General features: G+C 45.0%; 1 protein-coding gene across 1 annotated transcript in view; it reads left to right on the forward strand.

The window, feature by feature from the left end:
• PHF21B (PHD finger protein 21B) overlaps positions 1–11,548 on the forward strand; it is a 279,182-nt gene that overhangs the window by 261,638 nt on the left and 5,996 nt on the right. The window contains 2 exon segments of the mRNA XM_006023571.3: positions 6,228–6,282; positions 9,856–9,878. Of these exon segments, the coding sequence (XP_006023633.2) occupies positions 6,228–6,282; positions 9,856–9,878 (78 nt within the window).

The following is an 11,548-nucleotide window of genomic DNA, read 5'->3' on the forward strand; positions in this document are numbered from 1 at the left end:
ATGGAAACATGCTTCATTCCAGTTTCTAGGCAACAGGTTTTCACATCACAACGTGACTTAGTTCTTCAATGCCAATAAAGTCTAAATTAATGTAAAACTTAATTACTCTCTTACCGGTAGAGAATGGTCCCTGTAAATCAGAACTGAAGAACAGTGGTGGCAGAATGTTGAAACCGGCATAGCTTTTCCTCATGTCACACATATCAGGGAATAAATAGAGGGTTTTGTTTTTCAGATAAGTCAGTTTAGCCTGTTTTATGAGCACTGAAATTCATTAAAATGCCAACAGTCATGCTGACAGTAAAGAACTCTGAAATCAAAGTCTTGTGCACCTATCCACGTGCAGTGAGGCTGCTCTAACACATTGTAATCAAATGTAACTATTAAATGAGTCTGTTGGAGTATGGTAATTACTGAACTGCAGCAGATTCCAGTGTCATGAGTATCAGTATCCCCACATTGAAAAATGGCAGTGGGGGTGCTTTAACTAAAGCTTGTTCGACAAGATTTAGTAAAAGTGCGCCCACTGCCATTTTTCAGCACAGGAATGCTGGACTGGATGCTGATACACATCATGCTCTGGGCATTTTAATTAGAGTGGCTCTGAATGGCTCTAACTAAAGCACCCCACCCCCACTCCCAGAGCACATATATAAACTCCCTTATGGCTAAACTCTTTTATTTTTTTATACCCGAGTTATTTTAAGTGGGGCTTCACAAGGATTAAAAAACTATGGACCTTGTCTAGCATTGGAATCAGAACTTAGGTATAAAAGGAGGTATATAAGTCAAGTGGTTGGAAAATAAGTTTTGATACAGCTGTTTCCATTTTCATCAAACAATACAAGTTTCTTCAACTTTTAAACTATGAAACAAAGCTGACTTCAGTAATTTTTTTAATGGGAAAAAGGGAAAAATGTTTTTTGATTATCATTTCAATAATATAAAAATTGTTTTTAACTTTATCATGATTTTGTCTGCTTGTGAAATGTAATTGCCATGTTACATTTGATTGTAAAATTCTAAATTAATCAAGTTTAGTGAAGTGAAAAGATATAGCATTATTGAAGCAAAATGTTTTGGTGGTTTTGAATTTAAATTTATAAATTTTAATTCCACCAAAATTTTTTAAATATTAGCTTGAATAAAAAAATTCAAAACTTTCAGAATGGAAATTACTGATTTGCAAGCAACTCTACATGGAAGAAACATTTCCTAGCTTCCTGTGCATGGTAAACTTAAGGCGAGTGACTTTCCTTAGCAAATTACCAGCGATGCAGAATTGTTGATTTACCAGCTTTCTGAAAATTCAAGTTACTTTGGTAGGGGAGAGGTAGTTGAGGTAAAAAGGGAACTAACTGGTTTGTAGAGAGGTAGATAGTTTATTTAATGACATGACCATTTATTTGTGAGGAAGATTGACTTTGTGGGATACAACAACAGAAGAGAATTTAAGAAACCTGTTACAGTTTCTTAGGTCCAATGCAAACTTCACTTGTAACTTTGGACAAATCACTTAATCTGTTTTTTGCCTCTGTTACCCCATTTTACAAAGATATATTTTTCTCCTAATCTCACTGTCTACTTAAACCATTAGATAGTGAGCTGTTCAGGGCAGGCACAGTCTCTGGCTAATACATATATTCAGCACACTTTGGACCACAGTCCTAGTTAGATTACATACGTGGTGTTTCTCATTTGTATTACGCAGCCAAATTGTGTAAAAATTCTGTGGCAGTTTGGTAGTTCTAATGTTTAAGTATTTTTGAGAAACTATTTGAAGAAACTAGTAGAGGGGTTAAATAGATTTGTCATGCTGTAGTTTACAGTTCTCATTAGACCTGTTCTCCAAAGTATATCTTGAAATGATGAGTAGCATGCAGAAAGAGTCTTTCAGTTAGAGCTCATGTGGCTGATCAGTTCTGTCCTCATTAAGTGCTGTCATTAAACACTGACCATAGGGAACGTCATTCAGATAAAATACAGGCAGATGGTTTTCCTCTGATCAATTAGCTGCTCAGATCTATTTGCTGATCAGTGAGTTCAGGTATTTTGTGGTGTTTTAGGCATTTTGGCTCAGTTTAATTTATGGCTGATATAGTAGATGATCTTTAATTCATGATTGTTTAAACTGAACTTGCATATAAATTACACTTTTTATTTGCTCCCCTCAGCTGTAGGAGCAAAGAAACTGCTGTGCTGTTAACTTTCTTGACTATGAATATACAATTGTGATTTTAAATTAGACTTGTGTTTTTTCAGTTAAATTCTCTACATGGAAGCTTTTATCTCTTTATGCTGTTCAGAAATTGTTCCATTCTTCCACCCTGGGTAGTTTAGTTTTTAAAGATATGTTGGGATGGGTGGGGGAGGAGGGAGGGAGGGAGAAGAGGAAGGAAAAGGGGATGTGTTTCAGGCTGGAAGTTTTTGAAGGAAAAATTCTATACAGAAAATTCATTAACAGAATTTCAGTAACTAGTGTTGTCCTAAGAGCAGAACATCAGAGAGCAGCTTTCTCACCACCAAATCAATCTTGTATTAGCAAAATACCCCTCTAATTCTCAAGAAACAGTGAATGACATGTATTGGAGGAGTACAGTATACTTTACACTCTTACTGTTCAGTAATTGGGTGACTCAGAAGAGTAGTTATGCAGTATAGAGACCTCCAGTCTCTAGGCCTAGGGACAGAAGTTACACATAAACCAGTTTAAGTGATTAGAAACTGGTTTAAACCTATAACAGAACAGAAGTTCAGTGCACATAAACCAGTTTCAAAGTGGCCAAACCTGGATTAAGATAAACCCAATTGAATGTAGTATCAGACTTAACTTATTTGGGTCAAACTGGTTTATAGAACTTCTGTCCAAGACCCCTTCCTGGTTTAAGTTAAACCAGAGTTCCCCAGCATGCTTTTCAGCCCTGGGCTGTGCTGTGCTGTCTGCAGGGCTGGCCCTGCCCCTCTGCTTTCTGGCCGGAACAGAGGCAGGGGTGTGGCCAGAATGGCGCCCTAAGGCTAAGGATGCAGGGAGGGGGTTTAGTCCCCTCTCCCTCCCCTCTCCCCTGGGGACTGCAGCCAAGGTCTGCCTGGCCACAGTGGAGCGATCCCTGTCAGGGTACCCCCGCCTCGCTGCTACAGCAGCAGGGGCAGGGTCATGGCCAGAGCCAATTGGCTGGCATGGCTCCGCCATTTGCCTGCCTCACTTGCGGCTGAGGCTGGGGCTGGGGTGCTGAGCTGGGCTGGCCCATGGCCGCTTCTGAGGGCAGGTGCAGAGGGGCCAGCCCAGACTGGGCTGTGGGGGCAAGGCCTTTCCCAGCCAGCTGATGCTTGGGTTGGGGCCGCAGGAGCCACGTGCCCAGATTGCTCCTGGCTCCCAACACCCAGGCTGGGCAGAGCTGTCATGGAGCCACAGCTGGCTGGGAAGAGCCTGGTGGGGTTGGTCCAGGCCAGGCCATGGGGCAGGCACCTTGGCAGCTGGACTGGGCACACAGGGCATCTTAATTGTGCTCATGGCTTCCCGAGATGGCTTGGAAGCACAGGCAAGCCTGGAGCTTGGCAGCTGCTCGCTGCAGGGGCTCATGTGCCCACAGCTGCCATTGCACCCCCTATCCATTACTGTGCAGCAGCTGGCCAGCTGCAGCTGCACCAGAAGCTGCATGCTGGATGGGGCAGGTGGGCTGTTCTGCCTTCCTCACCTCCAGCTGCTGCTGCTGCTGCTGCTGCTCCCACACCTGCCCCTGCCATGCCGCTCTGCGTGGGCATGCAGGAAGCTTCAGCCCAGAGGTTTCTGCCCAGTGTATGGAGGTGTAGCTGCCTGGCATGATGAGCAGCCCCTGTGGGTGGGTAGAGTGGGTGGAAGGTGGCCAGCAGCTGGAGCAAGATTTCCATGCACTGGCAGAAGCCACCAGGGCTGAAGCTTCCACCTGCCTGGAACAGCATGGCATGGCAGAAGCTGGATGTGAGGTGAGCAGAACATCCCTGCTAGCCCTAGCCTATGCACAGCTTCCAGTGGGACTGTTCCCAGTGCAGCTGCCGCTGGCTAGGTGCTGCTGTGCTCCCTTTGGCTCCAGCCAGGTGGCAGGTGTGTTAGAAGCTTCAGTCTGGTGGCTTCTGCCCAGCATATGGAGATCTGGCTTGAGCTCCCAGCTGCCTTCCACCTGCTCTGCCCACCTGCAGGGGCTACTCATCATGCCAGGCAGATGGAGTGCATGGAAGGTGGCCCAGAGCCGGAGCCAGACCACTGTGCGCTGGGCAGAAGCTGCTGGGCTGAAGCTTCCTGCCCACCCACCCAGAGCAGCTTGTCAGGGGCAGAGGTGGCAGTTACAGTGGCAGCTGGAGGCAAGAGAGGCAGAACAGCCCTGCTGGTTCTGGCTAGCATGCAGCTTCTGGTGCAGCTGCAGCCGGCCAGATGCTGCACAGTGACAGAAAGGGGGTGTGGTAGGAGTGGTGGCTGCAGGCACAGAAGCCCCTACAGTGGGTGGCTGCTGGGCTTCGGGCCTGCCAGTGCCTCTTAGCTGGCCCAGGCAGCCACAGGCATGATTAACACATCCCACATGCCCAGTCTGGCTGCCAAGGTGCCTGCCTGCAGCTATAGTAGCATCACCTCTACACCCCTATCTGGCCAGCCACTACCTATGTGGGCCAGGCTGTCATGGAGCCACAGTTAGCTGGTAAGGACCCTGCCCCTGCAGCCCAGCCCAGGACAGCTCCACCAGGCCCTTCCCAGCGAGCTGTCGCTCCATGACAGCCCCACTCAGGCTGGGTGCAGGGAGCTGGGAGCAATATGGGCACACAGCTCCCATGGCCTCAGCCTGGGGTGGCCCCTCTGCATCCACCCTCAGCAGTACCTGTGGGCTGGCCCAGTTCAGCCCTGTAGTCACAGGGCCAGCCCCAGCCTGAGCCCCACAGCCCAGCCCCAGTCTCAGCATTGCAGCCCCAGCCTCGGCCCTGGGTGGATGGCAGGGCCATGCTAGCCAGCTCTGCACAGGCCCCGCACCACATGAGTGGTGAGCAGGGGGAAAAGCTGGGCAGACCCCAGCTGGGGTCCCCTGCCCATGTCTGATAGGGGAGACAGGCAAGTTTAATCCCCCTCCCTGCCACCCTTCATCTGTGGTGCTGCCCAGGCTGGTGTCTGGCAAGGGCTGCTTCCCCCCTCCCATTCTAGGCACACACCAGCTGGGGTCCCTGTATGCCAAGGTGTGGATTTAAACTCCTCCCCAATCATACTTAGCAGCCTGTTGAAGGGCCATGCCCCCCAGGTCAGCTTTCCTCCAGCCTTGCACCTGCTGCAGAAGGGAAGGGAGGGCTCGCTGTAGTGTCCTCCCTGGTTTCTAGCTTGAGCCACTGTAGGCATGTGCCTGCATTTCCTGAATCAAAAGTGAATGCCTATTCACTTGCAAATCAGTTCAATCAATGCAGGTTAGACTAACCTACAAAGACTGAATCAATTCAGGCTTGGTCTTTTTAAATGTCTGTCCCTAGCCTAGATCACTGATTTGAATCCAGCCCTGGTTGCTAGAGACCAATAGTTGTTATCATATGAGCAATGGACTATGTGAAACTAGTTGATTATCTTAATCAGGTTTCTAATAGACACATGTTTATAGATTAGGAATTTTCATGGACATCCTTAGCAAACTGAAATGCCTCTAAATCCTAAAGGTGGTGAACATTAACTTTTGGAAGAAAATATTTTACTAGAGCCCTAGTAGGCAGCCTTCAAACAAAATTTGCCTGTAGATAATTTTCAAGCCAGTAAAAATAATTTCTCTTCTGGTGAAAAGTCCATCACTATTTCTGTCAGCACTAATAAAAGTGGCATCTCACAGCAACAGTTTTATTTGCATTTTCCTTTTATGAAAGTTATTTGAATGCTGGGTTGTGAGGGTCTTTTTTGTACTGTTTCCTTGTACTACAGATCCCAGGAACTGCTCTGGAGGTCCAATCAATAACATTTACGATTTGCATCTACCTCCTCTTAATGAAACCTAATGCACATAAAGCTGGTCTATGAAAAATGTGTTAGAAAGATAAATTATGTAGCTGTGTACATTCTAAATGACCAACTGAAAAGACTTAAGCAGTTGAATTCTAAATCATAGAATTAGCTTGTGAATCCTTGATTATGGATATGGAAGAAGTTCCTTAGAGACTGTTGGCACAAAAGAGTGAGAGAAAAGAAAATGCTTTTCAGCTGACAACATAGTCTCTTTTCTCTTTCTTTGCAGCGGAAACGCCTTGCATCAAATTATTTGAATAATCCCTTGTTCCTTTCTGCAAGAGGTAAGTATTTTTTTAAATGACTACACAACAATTATGATATGGTGTTAAATATTTATTAGTGGTGTTTCTTATGAATTACTCCTAAAGCAGTACATAGTTCATAGCTATACATGGCTCCCATCCCTTGGAGCATGCACAATAGATCATTACACTGCAAAACAATTAAAGGATAAGGCAAGAATTTCAAAAACCTATTCAGCTTGAGCCTTTGAAATCAATGGAAAGCCTGCAATTGTAGTTATTACAGAGTAGTGAGATAGGTAGAAGGAAGTGGATGTTAAGGGCAGGGGTGACTGGTGCCTCCTGAGTCTGGGGGGCACAATTTGTGGGTGGGCCCAGAGGCGGGCCAAAATCCCCATATCCACTCCTATACTTCTGTGCCACAGCTTACGCCCCCCTCCCACCTCCCAACATTCCGCTGGCCCACGCAGTAAAAAAACTGCCCCGTCCTGAGTGGTGCCAAGTTGGGGTCCAATCTTGGGGGGGGGCACATGTCCCCCCCCGTGCCCCCCTACCAGTCACCTGTGATTAAGGGGATGGTATTGCTTAACCCAAGTGCTCAAAAATATGATATTAGTTTAAAAATTAGATTTAAAAAATAAAATAATAAAAATTCTGGTACTTTCATTTACTCTCTGTTTTCATCTTTAAGGGATCACATTTTCCAGTTTTGCTGTAGGAACTTTTCTTTTAAAAAATGAAGCTGCAATTTATGCATAATCACTTGAGGACATGAGGCTTTAAGTAGGGCCCCTTCTTGTGTTGTGTTCCTAACCAACCCCCCACCCCCAACACTCCCGTGTTACACAGCTCCATGATAAATGTCATGAGAGTTGATCCTTCAGATAATAAATTTGGTGAAGAGAATTACAGTTACTTGTGAGAAGAAGCCTGTTTCAAACATAAGCAACAGTGTGAGAAAAAGACTTAGAGCTAAGGATGGGAAAGAGGAACAAGGAGAGTGCCTGAGAGGGCATATAGGGGGAAGACAGACACAACAGAGCTGCACAGAATTCTGAATGACAAGATGAGATATTTGATTACTTTGCAGAAGAGGAGGGAAGCTAGTGACAGAGTTTGAATAGCTCCACACTTGATACAGTCTCTGTGACTTAGTTTGTGGTAATGCACACAGTGGTGCTTCAGATATAGGTGATCATAGAAACGTTCTTCATTTTTCAACAGGAAATTTTTCTGCCAAGCACTAGAAGGAACTAAGTGTTGTTTCATTGAACTTGTAAAGTTGTGTTTGCTGTCCTTTCATGCAGTTTATAACTGCAGTCTCCTTATTCATCTTATACTAACCTAAATGCATTTTTCTTTATAATTTGCATTATCAGAGGACTGTGTTTCCCTATAAATCCCTGGCTGTTTTCCTGTTAGTTTTTCAGTGAATTCTCTTCATGCTGCCTCCCTTTTCTCTCTGTCTCCATAGTTTTATTTGGAAGGGGAGTAGACAGATGACAAACCATTAGTGGCTGGTAGTTATGAGGAGCTGGAAGAACAGGCTGTGGGAGGCAGTGTAGACAGCTAAGTGGGGAGGTATGTGGCAGGACACTGTTGGTGCCTGCCACTTTAAGCACCAGAAGGCAGCAACCGGCAGGTGCCTGATGAGGGCAGCCATTTTGAATCTAGGGCTGCCCATATAAGCAGGGCGGTTCTGCTGCTGGAGGCCAAGCAACAACACCACCTGGCTGGTAGGGCTGTTGATATCATCTGGAGGTAAGGGAGGAGCTGTAGGGGATGAATAGGAGGCTCCTGGTCCTGGGCATGACCTAAAACTGCACCCTGCTGGGAGTGGGTGGCCTGGTGGGGCTCTCAGTGGAACAGGAGCCCCCAGGAAATGCCAGGCCAGTTACCACCCTGGTGAAAGTTGGGTCGGGGTGCCTTAACCCCAGCTCCCACCACCGGGTGGGTTACCCCTTTGTTGGAGGGTTTGAGAAGGTGGACCTCATGAAGAAGAGTAAGGGCATTGACTCAGGGCCTGTCTGAACTTCCCCTGACTGGCCCATGCTGGGGCCAGGACTGTAAGGGTCGAAGGGTCAGGCCCACCATGAGGAATGCCCAAGAGCTGAGGGCTTGGGGTTCCAACTGGCTTGGAGGTGGGCCAGGGCTAGTAGCCGAAGGTCCTGGTGCGGGGATCACACCCGAAAGGGAATCAGCTCAGGGAGCTATGTTGCCCGGTATGATGGCAGAAGAGTACACCTGATGAGAAGATTCTAGGTTGGGGTTCAATCTGTAGGATTCTAGGGCCCAGAGTGAGGGGCCGGTGACGATGAGAACATCTAGATGCCATCTGTGAGGCTTGGGCTGCGGTGTAGGGGAGGAATGGAGCCGCAGATAGTGCCGCCTGGCATTGGGGCAGGAAATGGGCAGCCTCCCACTTATTAACTTCTAAATTAACTAATTAACAACAAGGCGTGGTGGGCGAGAGCGCGGGCAGTTAGCCCAGGAACAGGTGGGCGGGCCACTGGGAAGTCGGCCCCGAGCAGGCCCCCTGTTACACAAGCATACATAGAAGAGAAAAGCAAGCATTGAATGTAGCTGAAAGTATAACAATAAAAGTGAACTGAAAAGGGAATTTTAAGAAATGTATTTTTTAAAGAAAACATGAAGAAACATTTAGAAACAAGAAGAGATTTTTTTCCGATATTCTCTCTAAAATGCCGATTCAGACTTCATTGATTGGAAAATATCTCAGCTGAAATGAGGTTGCCTTCTGTGATGTACATCACTTATATAAAATACTCCTCAAATACGCAAATAATAACTTGTGCTATTAATTCAGTCTGAATAATTTGTGCATGGGTGGGGGGGTATGTATCTGTATATATACATGTCATACAGAGATGGAAAAAGTGTACTCAACAAAAGTGAATGTGTAATGTAAAAAACATAGATGCATATTATATAAGTGAGATATGATAAGTGATCCAGTTCTGGTCATCATGTATGTATAGGCACGTGTCAGATAATATGTGATTTAAATAAGAACTTAAGGAACCAAAGAAAGATGTTTCTATCCCCTTGAACCCAAGGCACTATTGATAGCAGAGATTTTATGATCATTTAAAGCCCGCTTCTTCCAAATGCTGCATGCTTTGGCCACAAATCACTTAGGCATTTAAACAGATGCTTAACTTAGTGGTCCTGATTATATACACCTAGTTGTATACACATGCTTAAGTGCTCTGCTGGATCAGGGCCAAAATGTTTAGTGCCAAGCAAGTTCAAGCTCTTAAAGACTTTCCTAACAAATACAGTATGGGCATTTCTTGTCAATACAAATTGTCTTTATGATACTGTGGTATTTTAGCATTTTCAGCATTTAGATTTTAGGTGCATAATTCTTGAAATCAGAGGAACAGTCATATAACCATGAACATAAAAATGTGCTTTGTAGCTGCTATGTCACTCTTCCCTGTGGATGTTAAACTAGTTTTTGCTATGACCCCACCTTTCATCTTCACTTGTACCTCAGCTTAACTAAAATTACTCCATAGCTGAGAATTGACATTGCTACACTGATGTGTTGCCCACTAACCTGTTCTCTGCCCTTCTTTCATATGCTAGCAAATGAGGATCCATGTTGGAAGGTATGTTTAGGAAGATTTGTACTTTACTTGTCTCTGTGACATCCTGGTGTAGTACAGTGTTTCCTGTTAATTACCGTAGTCTCTGCCAAGGTATAACATTGAAATATTCTTTGCTTTTTCCTACTTTATTCCTTGAATGTTTCCAAGTTAGGTAAATCTTTGAGCCATTAAAATAGAATTATGGAAAAATTAACTCATATTCTCTCACAAGTTTAATACCTTTGTGGAATCTGCCAATTGAAAAAATATGGCTTGGGTTTCAATACTGACAAGTGCAAGGTATTGCATCTGGGGAGGAAGAACCAGCAGCATACCTACAGGCTGGGGAACTCCCTTCTCATCATTACAGAGTCAGAAAAGGATCTTGGAGTCACTATTGACTCCAAGATGAACATGGGCCGACAATGTGAGGAAGCGGTCAGGAAGGCTAACCGCACCTTGTGATGCATCCACAGAGCATCACAAGTAGATCCAAGGAGGTGATCCTCCCCCTCTATGTAACATTGGTCAGGCTGCAGTTGGAGTACTGTGTCCAGTTCTGGGCACCGCACTTCAGGAGGGATGTGGACAGTATTGAGAGGGTCCAGAGGAGGGCCACTTACATGATCGGGGGCAGCAGGGCAGGCCCTACGAGGAGAGGCTACTGGACCTGAACCTGTTCAGCCTCCACAAGAGAAATCTGAGAGGCAATCTGGTGGCCATCTATAAACTTGCCAAGGGGGACCAGCAGGCAATGGGAGAGTTCCTGTTCCCCCGAGCACTACCGGGAGTAACAAGGAATAACGGCTATTAGTTGACTGAGAGTAGATTCAGGCTAGACATCAGGAGGCACTACTTCACAGTCAGGGTGGCTAGGATCTGGAACCAACTTCCAAGGGAAGTGGTGCTCACTCCTACCCTGGGGGTTTTCAAAAAGAGGCTAGATAATCACCTAGCCAGGGTCATTTGACCCCAGCATTCTTTCCTGCCCATGGCAGGGGGTCAGACCTCATGATCTGCTCAGGTCCCTTCTGACCCTACCTACTATGAAACTATGCTTTAGCTTGTAGTTTGAGTAAACATCCTAAAAAAAATTAGTGACTGTTCTATTTGCTTTAGATAACATTTAGATATAATGAGTTTAAAATTAAGACACTTTTAAAAGTATGTTTATAATATAGACATAGTAGACAGCAGTGATATTTTGAGTTCAGGAATTGATGCTGTGTAAAACTAACATGAAACTTTGGAAAAAAATATTCCTAAAGCCAAAAAATACACTTTGGGTACAAATAAGAAAAAGCATGGAATCATTTTCCCCTTTCTGGAAAAGTACTAGAAAAATGTATATAATGATTCACAAACCTTGAAAGCTTCAAAATCAGTCTCCTTTATTAAAATACACTTAATTATACAAAGAATAATTAGCATTGCCACCAGATTAGCATAGCAATTTACTATGTGACATTGTAACTTTGTTGATGAGAGTTAGTTAATTTTATATATTGCTACAGACAAAGTACTAATCAGTCTTGTTTGAGCAAGAATGTCATAGAGGGTCTGCAAGGTTTAAATCAGAAAACAATTAACAAAATGGAGATGAGAGGGGAGGAGGAGCCCTCTACAGGAAATTTGAGAGAGAGGACACATAGGAGTAGGTTGCTTTCAAGCTTATTATTTTCTTAGACGCT

This window comes from Alligator sinensis, unplaced genomic scaffold, assembly GCF_000455745.1.
Source record: "Alligator sinensis unplaced genomic scaffold, ASM45574v1 scaffold975_1, whole genome shotgun sequence".
In the NCBI taxonomy this organism is placed as follows: domain Eukaryota; kingdom Metazoa; phylum Chordata; order Crocodylia; family Alligatoridae; genus Alligator; species Alligator sinensis.